The sequence below is a fragment of the Schistocerca cancellata genome, chromosome 2 (genome assembly GCF_023864275.1).
Source record: "Schistocerca cancellata isolate TAMUIC-IGC-003103 chromosome 2, iqSchCanc2.1, whole genome shotgun sequence".
NCBI lineage: Eukaryota > Metazoa > Arthropoda > Insecta > Orthoptera > Acrididae > Schistocerca > Schistocerca cancellata.
The window spans coordinates 976,367,187-976,385,407 of record NC_064627.1 but is presented as its reverse complement, the minus strand read 5'-3'; the positions used below and the strand labels follow the sequence as shown (position 1 = coordinate 976,385,407).

At 40.0% G+C, this 18,221-nt stretch overlaps 1 protein-coding gene across 2 annotated transcripts in view; it reads right to left on the bottom strand.

Annotated features, from left to right (window-relative positions):
* LOC126162955 (katanin p80 WD40 repeat-containing subunit B1-like) overlaps positions 1-18,221 on the bottom strand; it is a 132,314-nt gene that overhangs the window by 46,313 nt on the left and 67,780 nt on the right. For both annotated transcript variants that reach the window (XM_049919790.1, XM_049919789.1), the window contains 2 exons: positions 12,269-12,345; positions 5,018-5,092 (listed from right to left, as the gene is read on the bottom strand). In XM_049919790.1, coding sequence (XP_049775747.1) covers positions 5,018-5,092; positions 12,269-12,345 — 152 coding nt within the window. The remainder of the gene's footprint in view (positions 1-5,017; positions 5,093-12,268; positions 12,346-18,221) is intronic.

Genomic DNA, 18,221 nt, shown 5'->3' with positions numbered 1-18,221 from the left:
TCGATACACCACAGCATCATCTGCAAAAAGCCTCAGTGAACTTCCGATGTCATCCACCAGGTCATTTATGTATATTGTGAATAGCAACGGTCCTATGACACTCCCCTGCAGCACACCTGTAATCACTCTTACTTCGGAAGACTTCTCTCCATTGAGAATGACATGCTGCGTCCTCTTATCTAGGAACTCCTCAATCCAATCACACAATTGGTCTGATAGTCCATATGCTCTTACTTTGTTCATTAAACGACTGTGGGGAACTGTATCGAACGCCTTGCGGAAGTCAAGAAACACGGCATCTACCTGTGAACCCGTGTCTATGGCCCTCCGAGTCTCGTGGACGAATAGCGCGAGCTGGGTTTCACATGACCGTCTTTTTCAAAACCCATGCTGATTCCTACAGAGTAGATTTCTAGTCTCCAGAAAAGTCAGTATACTCTAACACAATATGTGTTCCAAAATTCTACAACTGATCGACGTTAGAGATATAGGTCTATAGTTCTGCACATCTGTTTGACGTCCCTTCTTGAAAACGGGGATGACCTGTGCCCTTTTCCAGTCCTTTGGAACGCTACGCTCTTCTAGAGACCTACGGTACACCGCTGCAAGAAGGGGGGCAAGTTCCTTCGCATACTCTGTGTAAAATTGAACTGGTATCCCATCAGGTCCAGAGGCCTTTCCTCTTTTGAGCGATTTTAATTGTTTCTCTATCCCTCTGTCGTCTATTTCGATATCTACCATTTTGTCATCTGTGCGACAATCTAGAGAAGGAACTACAGTGCAATCTTCCTCTGTGAAACAACTTTGGAAAAAGACACTTAGTATTTCAGCCTTTAGTCTGTCATCCTCTGTTTCAGTACCATTTTGGTCACAGTGTGTCTGGACATTTTGTTTTGATCCACCTACCGCTTTGACATAGGACCAAAATTTCTTAGGATTTTCTGCCAAGTCAGTACATAGAACTTTACTTTCGAATTCATTGAACGCCTCTCGCATAGCCCTCCTTACACTACATTTCGCTTCGCGTAATTTTTGTTTGTCTGCAAGGCTTTGGCTATGTTTATGTTTGCTGTGAAGTTCCCTTTGCTTCCGCAGCAGTTTTCTAACTCAGTTGTTGTACCACGGTGCCTCTTTTCCATCTCTTACGATCTTGCTTGGCACATACTCATCTAACGCATAATGTACGACGGTTTTGAACTTTGTCCACTGATCCTCAACACTATCTGTACTTGAGGCAAAACTTTTGTTCGGCATTTCTTAAACAGGAGATTGGAAAACCGATGGATCAGTCGTGGTGGAGATCATGATCAGCAATTCATGTCATGGCCTCCACGCTCTCCCGACTTAACCCCATGCGATTTCTTTCTGTAGGGTTATGTGAAAGATTCAGTGTTTAAACGTGCCAGAACTGCGAGCTCGCATCAACGATGCTTTCGAACTCATTGATGGGGGACATGCTGCGCCGAGTATGGGAGGAACTTTATTATCGGCTTGATGTCTGCCGAATCACTAAAGGGGCACATATCGAACATTTGTGAATGCCTAAAAAAACTTTTTGAGTTTTTGTATGTGTGTGCAAAGCATTGTGAAAATATCTCAAATAATAAAGTTATTGTAGAGATGTGAAATCGCTTCAATCATTTGTAATAACCCTGTAGATCTCATTGACGCCACACACACTGGCGTCATGGTTGGTTGCTGACTTACACGCAGGCATGAAAGGGGCACAGGCTTCGAGCAGTCAATTTTGAGCAGAAAGTTGCTCATGTAAAATGAGCTTTATTCTCTTTTATTCTATGAAGCCCTTATCTATGCACCAAGTAACTATTCTGAGGTCAACCTTACCTGTTTATGTTTCTCAACTTGGACCGATTTATGACAACCTTCACTATATTCTGGATTTTGCTTCTGGTCAGCCATCTGCTACATGAACTCTGTTGTGATCAACCATATGGAACAGCCTGTTTATTTCACATCTTAGGCACACAGAAAAATAACACCACAGATTATTGTGACTGGCTGATCACTTGATGAAAATATGGATGAGCCATACTTTAAAGTGCCCTCAGTTCCTTGGCATAAGAAGAAACACAGAAGAAGCAGAAGGTATGAGCATGGAAGCATGAGAGAGAGAGAGAGATAGAGATAGAGATAGAGATAGAGAGAGAGAGAGAGAGAGAGAGAGAGAGAGAGAGAGAAAGGGGGGGGGGGGGGAGGGCAAAAATAATCTGGGAAATGTTATTTTAATATCTGAATAGTAAAATTAGTTCAGATGGTAACAGAGGGACAGAAGACAATGGAAAGAGTTACTCAGCACCATTACTACTCTGTTCTTGACTAAGTACACTGAAGTTGTGCAGTCATTTGGGATATCTCTTTTTTTCAAAGTTAGTGATATAATTAATAATCTCATGATTATGGATTACCTACAGATTGCTTTTGAATATATGATAATGTTTAAGCCCATGAAATGAGAAATTCCTGTTATTTTTGCTGTGATTGTTTAAAGACCCATACTGAAGTAAAATATTGTAGAAATGCATACCTTTGAGAGCAAGTAAGGCTCATATCTGTATGAGTAATAATTTTCTATGGGTTCCAAAATGTCCTACAGAATGCACTGGAAGAGAACATTTTTTCTGATTTTATGGTCCACTGGAAATGGAAATGTCGTGTGGCTGGGGCCTCCCGTCGGGTAGACCGTTCGCCTGGTGCAGGTCTTTCGATTTGACGCCACTTCGGCGACCTGCGCGTCGATGGGGATGAAATGATGATGATTAGGACAACACAACACCCAGTCCCTGAGCGGAGAAAATCTCCGACCCAGTCGGGAATCGAACCCGGGCCCTTAGGATTGACAGTCTGTCACGCTGACCACTCAGCTACCGGGGCGGACTATGGTCCACTGTGGTAGCTCTTTGCACTATGAAGCCAGGCCTGAAATCATTTAAACTATTTCACTGACGATAGTCAAGCTTTTCAGACCCCTTACAATACCTCCTGTTACCAAACTGACAATATCTTGATACCTCAGGATGTTCCTATCAACCAATCCCTCCTTTTGGTCAAATTGTGATACAAATTTCTTTGTTTCTCAATTCAATTCATTCATTATTTGATCTTATCATCTAACTTCACAGTCTTCAATAGCACCACATTTCAAAAGCTTCTATAGTCTTCTTTTCTGAAGTGCTTACCATCCATGTTTCACTTCCACACAGAGCCTCCTAACAGTTGAGTTGATATTAGATGTTAATAAATTCCTCTGTCCTCTCTACTTCAGCCATCATCAGTTGTACTGCAGCCAAAATAACACGACTCATCTACCACTTTTAGTGTGTCATTTCCTAATACAGTTCTTTCAGCATCGCCAGATTTAATTCACCTACATACCATTACCCTTGTTTTATTTTTGTTGATGTTCAACTTACAAATTCTTTTAAAGCCACCACTCATACCATTCAACCAACCTTCCATGTTCTTTGCTATCTATGACAAAATTACAATATACCTACTGTTATCAGTAAAACAAAGTTTTTACTCCTTCTCTCTGAATTATAATTTCTTTTCCAAATGTCTTCCTTGTTCTCTTCGCCGATGCTCAGTATACAGATTGGATAACACTGACCTACAACACTGTCTCACACCCTTCTCAACTACGATTTCGCTTTCATATCCTTCGACTCTTAAAATCGCAGTCCGGTTTCTGCACAAGTTGTGAATAACTTTTCACTCCTTATACGTTATCTCTGTTATCTTCAAAATTTCAGGGTGCGTAATCCAGTCAACACTACCAAAAGCTGTCTCTAAATCCACAAAAGCTATAAGCAAAGATTTGCCTTTCTTTAACCTGTCTTCTAAGATGAGCCGTAGTACTAGTATCACCTCACATGTCCCTACATTACTTCAGAACCCAAACTGACTTCTCCAAGCTGAGTATCTATCAGTTTTTTCCATTCTTCTGTAAATAATTCACCAGTATTTTGTAACCGTGACTTACTAAACTGAAAGTTCAGTAACATTCACATCTCTGTTTTCTTTGGAATGGCAATTAATACATTCTTCCTGATGTCTGAGGGTATTTCGCAGGTCTCATATCTTGCAAAACAGTCTGAATAATTTTATCGTGGGTGGCTCTCCTAAGGATCTTAACAACTCTGAGGGAATGCTGTCTACTCTAGGAGCCTTGCTTCTGCTTAGGTCTTTCAGTGCTCCCATTAGGGCACAGATATAATGATGAGATTTAGGCAAGGATGGTTTGTTACCAGTTTTATTCAAACTAGGACTAGAGAAAATAAAGAAACAATTATCATGAACTTCCATGAAACTGAAGTCAGAAATACAAACATCACTCATCTGGAATATGCCATGCATATAGCCATGTTGTCTCGAGACAGATGACCTACTGCAGATGAGTATGTCCTTAGCTAATGAAACATACAAAATTGGTCTTCTCATAAATCAATAAAAAACGGAATATCTTCTCTTTATTATAGATCAAGCTGAGCAAAACATTCACTATAAGTACTGATAGAGGAGACAAACTCATGAATGGATCAGAAAATTCATGGACCTGAAGGTAATTTTCACAAAGACTGCAGCAACACACAGATCCATACTGGAAATCACTCTTACTACATTCTCAGTCATCTGACTGAGACCTATAGTCCAGTGAGAATGTTCAAACTTAAGATGTACAATACATTGATGCAACAAGGGAAAGTATAGGAATGTGAGACATGGAGCAACTGGAAACAAGACCTTCATGATATTCTTAAGTTTGAGGATCTCTGTGGAGACCTTCAACAGATCGGCACACTAGATGATTGCTGATGAAGAACAAGAAAACAATATGTTGGAGAAGGAGTCTTGTAAACACACACAGACCCCTGTGCATGATTATAATAGGATTATGACCTTAGTACTAAAATAGCGGTCATGAACTCCAATACACAAACATGTAGTTTTAGACAGGCCTGTTTCCCATTTATTGAATTCAAATTTGCTATTAACTCACCTTTCAAACTTACTCTGCAGAAGTTCATTAATGCATGGCAGCAGGGCAACACAGACATCAAGATTCCAAACTTTGCTGAAAAATAAGGATTTTTGTTTTACTTCACACAATAAAGAGGTTAATAATAAGAATACTTTCAAGTATACACATTATAATCCACAAAAACACATCATATGTTAATGATTAAACAGACTATCTGCTGCAGGTTTTAAAAGACTACAGTGACATACTCTTGTCAGAAGCCAATTATTAATTAACTAGTCTTAAGTTTGAAAACATTATGAAAAAGATAAATTGCTCCTCACCATATAGTGGAAATGTTGAGTCGCAGACAGGCACAACAAAAAGAAAGCTCAACAAATAAGCTTTCAGCCAAAAGGCCTCCTTTTGAATTAGTCAGCATACACTGACACATTCACATGAACACAACTCAAACACGTATGACCACTGTCTCTGGCTGCCACAGAAAGTGGCCATGTGTGCGAGTTGTGTTCATGTGAATGCAAAAGGAGGCCTTTTGACTGAAAGCTTATTTGTTTAGCAGTCTTTTTTGTTGTGCCTATCTGCGACTCAACATCTCCACTTCATGGTGAGTAGCAATCTATCCTTTTGATAATATTGTCATTATTCCAGCCTGGATTTTCCATTGTTTGACAGTCCCAAATTTTGCATGTTTTGAATGATCCCATGGGTTTGCTGCCACTGGATTTAAATCCAAAGTATTAGCGCACTTGATGAAAGAAAATACCTGCTATGCCCAGTGTACACATCTATGAGCCCTGTATATAAGACTAATATCTGGACAACAATACGGAAAGAATATATTGCTACTCCCCATATAGAGGAGGTATTGAGTTGCAGATAGGTACAAAGAAAAAAACTACTAAAATTACCTATTTTAGGCAGAGTTGTTGTTCTGCAGTAGAAAACCAGACCTGATCACACAAGTGCAACTCACACACACATGGCCACTGTCTCAGGGTGCTGTGTTTTTCCACTGCAGAAGAATGACTTTGTTCGAAAGCTCGTCCAACCAAATCACTTTCTCCCATTGCTCCATACCTCAGGTTTTATGCCATCAACACCATGTTTTTCTCTTACAGGGGTATGCATCACTGATGAGGGGCTTTGGTATTCTAGCTCGCCCTGCAATTCCCTGGTTATGGAGCTCCCTTTGTGTTATTCTGTTGCTGACAGGGCTCGCAAGTATGTCATCCAGTTCTGCAAGGACTTTTCCAGCTGTTGTTGCCTTATTTTTTTTTCAAAATCCTTTTCAATTAATATCTGTCATCATCACTGAACACACACTTTTGAGCGCATCTCAAGTTTTTGGATGACTTTTTGCCTCTTTCCTCATATGCAGTATAAATCCTTCATACAGTGGCACTTGAAGCACTAAGCACATGGCTCCCTTCAGTGCAGAAACACCTGCTATACAAGCACCAACAATTTGCCCACATTCAAATTCACTCAGCACCACCATAATGCACTCACAACTACACAGAACACTGTTTGGGCCACAACTGATGCTTGAAGACATTTCACAGTGAGTTTATTGGGGCCTGGCACTTGAGGCACTACATTTCCAAGAACGCAGATGCACCACAATTTTTACATTTTGCTGTGTCAATTACAATGATTTGCAGAAAACTGTTGCCCCACAGTCAACCATGGGCAACAACATTTTGGCAACAGGAACCACTGTTGTTTACGGCAGATCGTAATAACAGTCAGTAGACAGGTACAAGGCAGCAACTCATTCACCAAACTGACGCAGCCATATCACCTGTAACCATCTCCTTGTTACGGTATATGAAACCCACAGCCCCAGATGTTAGAACAATGCCTAAAGAGGCTAAAGGCTTGAAAAAGGTCACTTTTGCTAATGATTCATGAGACACATCAGTACACACTAACACAGGATGCAAATATGTCAAAAACCAGGAGAAAGAAGGTGACCAGTATGCCTGCAGAGGTGGTGTATGGATTCCTACAAGGATAATATTTACACAGGATGAAAAGAAGCCCCTTATGTTTGTTCTGTACAGTTATTTGTTTCTATGCATCAAGCATCAATCAGCTACAGGCGATACTGACAAGTTAGATGCATTGCAGGGTGTGTGACTACCCATGGAGGTGAACAATACAATCCTCTAGAAGAGGTCGGAGCTCATTTCTCAGAGCTTCCAGTCATACCTACACTGGCTTGCCTGCTCTGGGTCACTTCATAAAGAGATTAAACTGACGGTGAAAATGTACTGAGAAACACAGGTCAGTGGGCATCTAATGGAATGTTACCAAGTAATTTACAAGTAATTGCTGCCTTCAGACTCCTATTGGTGGGACTCTAGCTTCTGCCAATATTTTGTTGATGGGGTTCATGTGAAAAACTCATCACGAGCCTCGTGCCACTGTGGTGGACAGTTTCAAGTAAACTTAATTCTGTTTGAAACTGCAAAACCTTGTGGGATGCACCCATAGTCCAAATGGAACAGAATTAGTAACTTACAAAAACAGGAGAACCATTTGGTTAGCTCTGCAGTTGGTGCTACTGGGAAACAAGAGTGTGTTGAGCTTCACTGTGCAGCAGCTATGTCAGCTAGTTATTAAAGAGAAGACCTAGGATGTGGTAGTGTTCAAGCAATAGTACTAATTGGTTGCCAAAGATGAGCTTAGGGTGAGGATTGCCTCTCGTGAGCTTACAGAAGAGTATAACACAGGATTTTGATGGAGAGATCTGAAAGTCATGTTTCCAAATCCAGTTTGTCTCTTTCAGATGGCTTCCTGTAGCTGACATTTGGTGACTTACATTGACGTACAACAGTGGAGGCAGAAGTAATTCTCATGTAGCTGTGATAAGGTCAGTGGGTGCACAAGAGATATAATCCCACTGATCGTCATGGTGAAGAGCTCAAGACCTCTGACACATCCCCGAGTGCTCCATATCTTTCTGAGGGCCACTCCAATCTGGATATGGAAAAATAGTAGAGACAGGAAGTTCTTAATGGAGGTTTCCTTGGAAAAATCACCCATGGAATGTGAAAAGATGATAATGGCAACAGGCAGTGTTTTATGCTTCACGTAATTCAAAGAACATAGCAGTTAGGGGTTGGTGTTTGTGTCTCAAACTGAGGAATCTAGAGGCATCAGTTGATCAGTGGTGGGTCAAAATGTGCAGAGCCGCTTCACCAGGCACCACAGAAGTCACTGGTTTACCTTTGTTTCTGATAGCTGATTGTCTCTAGCTATGTGAGAAGTGTGGGTCATTTATACACTGGATTATAGGAGCAGTAGTACTTTCTTGTCACTGGGATGCATACTGCTACTCTAGCTACATATGGTTATAAGACGTGTGGTTTTCTGTTCTTGTTTGATAATTGATTATGAATTCCACCCAGTCCTCGAGGTGTGTCAAATTGCCTCTTCTGCAGCAGGTAAAATAGTTTTAGTGACAGTCTTTATCTAGATATCAATTCCAGTCTGATGACCAGCAACAAGTTTTAATTTGATGCTGAAGGATGACCACTTTGCGTTTCAGAATTCTAGCACTGCAGACACTTTACTGATCAGAAAGTTGGGAGGCAGAAGATGACTGGAAAATGATCACTGCCAAAAGCATCTCATGTGTATTCAAATTGAGTAAAGTAGTGTGAACTAGGTTGTAAATTGTTACCGTGATGTAAGAGCAAGTGTCATGTGCAGCACTGGAATGGATTGATTTTCCAGCATTGAGGAGGCAGAGGTCAAGATCAGGAATGGGCTGCTTAATTAGTTTGCCTCTGCTATAGTATATATGCAGGCATGGTTGGTTGAGAGAGTTGAAGTCAACAGTATGATTGATGGTGGTAACTCGGCCTTCAAACAATGATCATATCATTTGAAACCTCCTGTCTTGTGGGAGGTAAATACAGCAAACTGTTACCCTGGTAGGTATTTAGGCACATTTCCTCACTAAATACGTCTTAATGTACTAGTGTACTGACTACTCCAGAAACTCACACTATATTTACACATTTCTTGTAATATGCTGTATTTTCCGACAATAGCTTTATGACCATATGGGAAATTTGTTTACTGTACTATAGTGACTACCAAGAGAGAGACTGTGGCTGTCTGTCATAACTCAGCTATATGTAGTTCCACAGTTCCACTGCAGCTGTACCATAGAGTCACAAACTGTGGGGGCTTTACAATCACATTCCTGCACCACCGGGGTGGGTGGTACATTGTCATTTATCATATTTTCACATTTATGTAGTGGTGGTTGTGACTGCCAGGCATGATTTCACCTTTTGTTATTTATTTATTCCCCTTATGTGATCTCAGTTCATAGAATGGGCTTTCTGCTTTTCTTCTGGAGATTTGTGTATTGGTAGCTCTGGCCCTTCAGCAACTGTTTGATATTAGGTCAAGAGTCAAGTAGGATGAGTTCACTGGCACAGACTTTCAACTCCATTTCATCATTAAATTAGTAGTTCGATAAGTCATCAGCCATTACAAGATATGTTTCAGCTGTTTCAGTACTGACTTTTCAGTCTGTGGTCGCCACTTACTTCAACTGATGTGCTGTTGAGGGTAACAGCTCCAAAGTTGTACTGACAGGTGTAGGTGCTTATGATGGTAGTTGTATCAGTCTGTGTGCCCACTTCAGTCTCTGGAATAGACCGTTTGATTAATGTGGCACATGATTTTATGTGTGTAGGGGGTAGTGTTGCCTTATGTGTAACATACCCTGAGTTATCTTTATTTCTTGGATTTTTCCACTTCTGGAAAGACTAGGAAATGGGTGTATTGAAGGTGAACCTGAAATTTGTAGCCTTTCCAAATTTACCACTTATTCATTATATTATTCACTTCAATCACTCCAGCAGCCTCCCACTATTTTAATTCACTGATGTCTGTGTCTATGAGGTGTCTGTAACTGATGAGTCTTTTACTGTAGTTGAGTAAGTTGTATAATTCTGTCACCATAGAATCAACTGCCTTGAGCTTGAGAGCTTCATACCTTGGTCAACTATAAGTGTGATATTTTATTCCGATGCCTCCATCTCTTAATGACAACAAATACAGTGTGTACTATGTGATGTGGTCTGTTACTCTTCTCTGCAGTGCTGGCCACCCGGGTATTCTTTATTCATCCGGGTATTCTTTATTGGTTAGGTTAAGAGTTACATAACATTATACCCTTCCCATCAGGAGGTGAATTTGGCTCCATTGGGTTCCCATGAGCAGCAAGGAAAATACATACTGACTGAGGTAGAGATCCCACACAACTGAGAAAGAATTAAACAACTAGAACGAAGAAAATGCTCCATAGGTTGCATGCAAATGATTGTTTTGTCGCAACAGCTATTCACCCCGTGAGGTCTGCATCTTCCTGGAGACTCAGGACATTAAGCCAAGAGTTCCATAATCCAAAACAAAATGTTCCACCATAATATCTAATAATGGTCACTTATGAATGTTCAGAAGTTACGGTTCAAGAAGACATGTGGTGGTAAAAACTGACACAATCTTCTGTTTAGTGTGAGAAGCATTTTTGGTGACATGCCAGGTGTCATCATCAATTGTCTACTTATGACTGCAGTGCAAATTATTGCCTGCACTGTCAGTTATAATTGCATGATCACCTTTAAAAAAGTTCTACCTCAAAGAGCCTGAATCACAGGTTACATGACCAAGTCTCTCACTTTGCTTGAAAACATTAGTTACTTGGTAATCGTCACCTAGAGTTCTGTAAATGGTCCGAATGGCCCCTCTGTCCAATGGTTACTATCAAGCAACAACACTTCATTTGTCTTCATAACACTTTATTTGTAGCTTTATCACATTGTGCTTGTTGGATTGTCCAAGTGATTTTGTCAACTGTCTCCAAAGCAGTGACGGTATTGTAGACATTTACACTAAAGCTATCAGAATTGCAACATCTCCTGGATTTTGTCACTGATTTGGCATGCTGTAGAATAGTCCAGTCATATCACACAGCTCCTCATCCAGCCCACATTACTAACGTCAATAGCAGCTAACAATTATGCAACTATTCCAGTGCCACTGTAAATCAGCCTGAAATTTCAGTATTAGATGCTCTTTTTCCAGTATTGTTTTACTGTAACCGGTTGAAAACAGGAAATACTTTCACACTGAGCAGAATCTTATTGAAAAATATTAAAAAATTCTTATCTCTTACTCATATGGTTATAATAGAAGGAAACAATCCATGAAGGAAAAATATACCTAAAAACAAAGATGATGTGACTTACCAAATGAAAGTGCTGGCAGGTCGACAGACACACAAACGAACACAAACATACACACAAAATTCAAGCTTTCGCAACAAACTGTTGCCTCATCAGGAAAGAGGGAAGGAGAGGGAAAGACGAAAGGATGTGGGTTTTAAGGGAGAGGGTAAGGAGTCATCCCAGTCCCGGGATGTCTGTATATGTGTGGATGGATATGTGTGTGTGTGTGCGCGCGAGTGTATACCCGTCCTTTTTTCCCCATAAGGTAAGTCTTTCCGCTCCCGGGACTGGGATGACTCCTTACCCTCTCCCTAAAACCCACATCCTTTCGTCTTTCCCTCTCCTTCCCTCTTTCCTGATGAGGCAACAGTTTGTTGCGAAAGCTTGAATTTTGTGTGTATGTTTGTGTTCGTTTGTGTGTCTGTCGACCTGCCAGCACTTTCATTTGGTAAGTCACATCATCTTTGTTTTTAGGTATATTTATCTCTTACTCAATGAGACAAAAAGCAACCTTGTATACCCACAACCTGTACATGTATATTACAGAGATATTGTATAAATGGAGCGCTACAAGTCAAGTTTTTTATTGAATTACTTGTCTGCTAGTAGATGTGAGCACATCAAATCAATTTCTGCAGGTAATTTCACAATTATAAAGACTACTTTTTTTACCACTGTTGTGCTTGCTGTGAGGAATGTAGGTTATTTTTCCAGGCCCTTAGTTATCATTTCCATGAAATCTTTAAATATTAATTCAATTATCATATTCATGATTCCATAATCAGGTTTTTAATTTGCAAATGTTACTTTATAATGCTTTCTTATATATGAATGTTAACCAGTACTTGTTGATCGTACCAAACATATGTTTCTTAAAAAGCATTTCAGTCTTTTTGCACATACGCTGTAGTAAAAAATATACTACATAAACACAGGCATTACGTCAGTTAGTGTCATATGAAAAACTCCATTCTTCAGTAAAATAAAAGATATTAAATATTATGTTACTCACTGCCTGGAACAAAGCGCATCAAGGACATCAACTACGATAGCTTGCTCGTTCATGTTTATTGCTGACTCAACAGCAGTCTGTAAAAAAAGAATAAGAAAAATGTAAGTGTATGTACATATTTCCTACATTAATTGAACAAACAGAGCAATGCCAGAAAATTAAATGCAATATTGTAGAGGTGGCTGAGCAGTCAGGACTTGGGAGTGGGTATCCAGGGCTGTCGTCAAATGAGAACATGAAATTAGGCCAACTAAAAGGCATATATTTCTGTATACAGAGTACATGAGACATGCTTAGTGTAGGAAGTTACCAGGTGCAGGCCAGTCTAGGAGGTTGAACAAGCTAAAGTAGTGGGCAACAGGAAAGGAGGCGGTTCATGTTAAGTTCTGTTGGTGGCCGGTAATGGATCGCAGAGCCAGAGGCACAGAGTCCCAAGAAAAATGTCTGTTTTACGCTCCATAAGGTGAGTGAAGAGCACTGACAACTGACAGCACACTTGTCAATATTTGACACGTGAAGTGCAGTAGGCCAGCAACTGGCAGTTCAGGGAGCGTGGTGACTGACCTTCCCGTACCACCCTTTGCATCTTGCAGCAGCCAGGGCTATAGAGCTGAACAATGTCACATGATTCATTGCAGCATTCTACTGAGTGATGTGTTCCTTGGTCAAATGTTTTTTTCTCATGTGTTACCAGTGTAAAAAAACACACAAATAGATTTTTGACATTAACAAAGTACAGCAAAATGCACAAATGTTACATGTAAGATATCAAACGAAGATGTTACCTTTATTTTTTGTGCAAGAGAACAGCAACCACAAGATCATCATCATCATCTGATTGATCATCTCTCGTCAAGATCACACAGGCTTTGGTATCTTCACTGCTGCTGTACTCATCGTCTGATGAAATTACAATATTTTGTATGAATTCTTCTCTTACGCCTTCTTTTATGTTAGACCTTGTAATCTCTTTCCACACATGGTTCATGAAGATCTTCCAGTTTCTGGGCATTGTTTGTGTGACATGTTCATTTACCAGACTCACTCTGTCTCTCAATATAAAGGTATTATTTCACACTGAGACATCTGCTTTTATTTGAGCCCAGAGAAATTTGATGGTGCAGCAATGGCAGTGGTACAATGGAAGATGTATAACTTTGTGACTGTGGCTCTCTACTACTGTATCAATTGCATACTGGGCGTTTTGTGGCTTTTATCATTTCACTAATTCCAGAAGTTCCACTTTTCGCATATTCTGTTCAAGGCCTATTTTACTATCGTTCAACAAGATGACTATTTCATGTCTCCTTGCTGCAGTCTTTGGTGCCTTATTTAATTGCATAGAATGGTACGATATGTTGTCCATTACAAAAACATTACCAGAAGTGACATTGGTAGCAAATGAGTAATGAACCAGTCTTGAAATGTATTTGCATTCATTTCCCCATGGTAATTGAAAGTAACTGTGTGTGTGTGTGTGTGGGGGGGGGGGGGGGGGAGTTTTTTTTTTTTTTTAGTTACTGAAACATCATCATAGCACTAGGCAAAAAAACATTGATAGAGCCAACACAAATTATAATTAGTTCACCCTCCCTTACCAGTTAGCACACTCTTAGTTCAATGGTATGTGCCACCTGCCCACGCGATTGATCAAGTATGATGGACATTGACTTATGTTTCATCAGTCCATATTACATTCTCTGGATTCATTACTAGCAACTCCCACAGGAAATGACACCTCCATGTTACAATGTCTCATGTTCCATTAGTACCTTTCTTCCTGAAAACTTTTTCCACCAGAAGCCAATTTTAAAAAGAAAACACCAGAGACACTTCTTGTGCACTTTCAACTTTTCGTGTCATAATGAGTAGTCCACTAAATTTCAGGCGTGCAACTGCGCAAATAAAATTTCTTGGTATCGTCCAGCCATCCACAGAGTAAGTCGCAAGGCTTGCAACTTACTCTGAGGATGGCCGGACAATGCACAGCCATAAGATCAGTGGAAGAAATTTTATTTGCGTGGCTGCATGCCGGAAATTTAATAGACTAGAGAGACTTGTCACTCTGTCAGTAAACAAACCACTACCTGACAGTGATGCCTTCAACTTTCTTAAATGTTGGGTACTCTTTCCTGCTGTAGTACGCATATATATGCTGCCTGATAGCACTTTTGTCAAAATTGCCTGTTTCAATCACATGACACAATCTCTTTCTTGACTTTCCATGTGCACAATAACAGGGCTCCCAGCTGAACTGGCAACCTCATTATCATTTGTGATTCTTCATTGTCGCTGTGTAGATGTTCAATGCTTCTGCCACTCTGTCAATCACTTTACTCACTGGTATCAAAGGCCTACCACTGCCCCTTTCCCTTTCAAAGTAAACATGCTTGACATTTCAGCATAGCTTCTTTTCCAAAACTCCCCTTCTCTGCGCTAAAGGAAGCCGTTCCCCACAAACATGGCAAGAAAGTCACAGAATTATTGGGATGCTCACGTACACACACACAAACCTGAACAAAGCATGCAGCACCACTGCCCAACAGCAGGGGTCGTCTAGCACTAAGGCAACACTAGGGCGTTGCCATGGTAACATAAACAATATCTCTCTATCTGATTGGACATCATGGATGCGGGAAGCACATATGCCAAGGCTTCAGAGCTGTCAGAGCTCTTCTCTCACCATGTGGACTTTAGCCACAGTCTAGTTCACAAGAAAGAGAAGCAACTAAGTACTGCTCTCCAGAACCCCCAAGTGTCCACACAAGTGTCCTGTCTCTCAAGTTCGCTACTGGCTAGACCAATGGTGTGAATTAGCCAGCAATTTCAGTGGAGGGCTTAAATCACCTCTTGACAGCTGCTTTAACTGGACGGAACTGCCTTGGTTCTGAAAGGTAGGTAGGTTTAGTAACGTAAGCATAGCAGAAGTTACTCAAGAAAAAAACCCATAGACTTGTGTGGGGCCTTTGAAATAAATTTTTTGAAACCAATTCCCTCAAATATTCCTTGATTGGCTGTCATCTTGAACAATATTTAATTCTGGATTTTCCATCGCCATATTTAAATGTAATAATACACATTTTAATTAATTACAGAAATATATTTTCAAAGAAACTTTCTGAATGGATAAAAGCACAGATTTTAAGGGATCTTATAAAGAAGTAAATGAGGTTTTTTTTTTTAAATGCACCTTTTATCAAATTTTTGTTGTGAAAGATGATTACATCTTTCCATTTCATTTAAATCATCCCATACACTACTAGCAAATAATTACCCTTTTTCGTAATTTTGCTGTAGTAATAACTTTAAGAATTTCAAGTTAATATTTATGTTTTGTGTTAGGGTGAGTGTGAAAGAGAGTACTTGTGTGAGTGTCTGTGGGACATTCGACAATATTAAATTTTCAGTTTGTAATTCTGTATAGGAACTTGCAAGTGTTCCAGCTTTGTATTGTAGGAACGAATCCACCAGTGGTTCCCATACTGGTGGATGACAGATGTCCAAGCATGTTTGAATATGTAAGAGACAGCCAGAAAGTTCGCGACTATATAGTTAAATTCCAGACGTAAAGTACAGCTTAAAGTTTATTTCATATTATTTGTTTCACAAGAGAGTTTTGAGTTGCTTATTTTAATGATGTCAATGAGCTGAGAGCAGTGGTTGGTTCTTGCTAGATTTTGGCGTGAGCCGCGCCCTGAAAGTCAGTTCTGATTGGCTGTAGTTCTGTACAGCCAATAAGAAGTGAGATGGTTTGCCACCTAACGCATGAGAGAGAGGTGCTTGGAGAGGCAGAATGAAGAAGGAAGTGGTGGACTAGCTTTCGAAGAAGCCGGTCATGGTGAAAGTGTCCGAATGCATTATGTGTAAAATAAAGTGATATTGTGATTTCCGCATTTCAATACAGTGATAAAGGTAGCTGGTGTTTACCATTAGCTATCTGTGAAATTCTAAGAGTAGAGATATTTTGCTCTGGAGAAAATCGCGTATGTAAACTTTGAACTAAATGCGTGGCGGTACTAAGTAAATTTTTTTTTTATTTACTGAGTATTTATGGTGAGGAAAAACTTTATTTAAAGACAACCAGTGAATGCCGAGTGCAAAAGTAAATAGCAGTTTATTGACCGTGTTACTCTCATAAATAATTTCGGAATTGGATTGGAAAAGTTCTGGCTGTTTGAGTGTGACGAGGACTGTGAACAGGAACTTTAATGATCTTGCTTAATAGCAATAAAAATAAATCCTAATGCAAGTTTAAAGGACCTTTGAATTTAGAAATTTGAACAGCATCCCATTTCGGATTTATTTTTTAGAGTTCACAAGACTATTTTCAGCTTTTCGTACTTATAGCGGCCTCCGACATGTAGTTATGAAATTTCAGTTTCTTCAACACTGCTTTTCTGAGATCTCTTAAGTAGCTGCAGTCAGGAGTTACATGTGCAGATCTGCAGCAGTATCAAGGTAGGTGGACAATTTACGTTGCAGAACCGCAGTCGATGCGCGAAAGAGCATGTTACGTCATAGTATCATTCTGATTCATGTAGTGCTCTGTAGGTTACATATTACAATTGTCACAAATGTATATGCAATAATATAAATAAAATGACTGTACTGATTTGACTGATATTTCTTATGAGTCATTTCTTCATTTCCCATCTCCTTAGCAATTTTTTTTTCTCAGTTGTTTTAGAGGGGTGGGAGGGGGGGGGGGAAGGGGAATGATTTAGCGGCTAGCAGCTGCAAATTTGACCTTGCACTTATGAAACCACGTGCTTGCTTGCTCAGCTGCAGACTCCTTGTGTGCTAGTGATCATACAAAGTATAGAAGCACGCCTAAAATATTCAAACATAATTTTCTCAAAAGCAGCTGAAAGTTTTATGTTCCCAATTATATAGTATATAGGTTCAAGTTCTAGTCGTGCTCTACTCATCCTGCCAATATGAACCAAATCGGGAGGGGAGTTCTCGAATGATCTCCTTGTAAGCGAGTCGAAGGGGTCTATCCAGTCACTCATTGACCAGTCTCGTGTAAAGCCAACAGTTTAAATCTCATGTTTAAAAAATCATTCACACAGGATAATCATGCAAACATACCATAACTTGACCACAGACTCTCTTATGGAGAACATAGTAAAAGGTAATTGTAGTGTAGAGATGCAACTGAGACAGTCGAAAACAAGTAAGTCACCAAGTTCAGATGGAATACCAATACAGTTTTGCAGAGCATACTCTATGACATTAGCCTCTTACTTAGATTGCATTTGTCACAAATCTGTTGCGAAGTGCAAAGTCCCAAACGACTGAAAAAATGTGCAGATGGTTAAAAAAAAAGGGGGGGGGGGGCGGCGGCAAAATTACAGACCAATACCCTCAACATATGTTTGCTGCAGAATTCTTGTACATATTTTCAGTTTGAATATAATAAATTTCCTCAAGATGGAAAAGCTTCCGTCCACAAATAAGGATGGTTTTAGGAAACCTCATTCGTGTGAAACTCAGCTTTCTCTTTTTTCACACGATATCCTGTGAATCATGGATGTTGGGCAACAGGCAGCTTCCAAATTCCTAGATTTTCAGAAAGCATTTAAAGCAGTGCCACACTGCAGACTGTTCATGAAGGTATGAGCATATGGAATAGGTTCCCTGATATGTGAGCAGCTTGAAGACTTCTTAAATAATAGAACTAAGTACATTGTCCTCAATGGCAAGTTTTCATCACATACATGGTATGATCAGAGGTGTCCCAGGTAAGTGTGATAGGTCTGCTCTTATTCTCTATAAACATAAATGACCCAACAGACAGGGTGAGCAGTAATCTGCAACTGTTCGCTGATGATGCTGTGGTGTATGGAAAGGTGTCATCGTTGGGTGACTGTAGGTGGATACAAGATGACTTGGACAAAATTTCTTTTTGGTGTGATGAATGGCAGCGTGCTCTACATGTAGAAAATGTAAG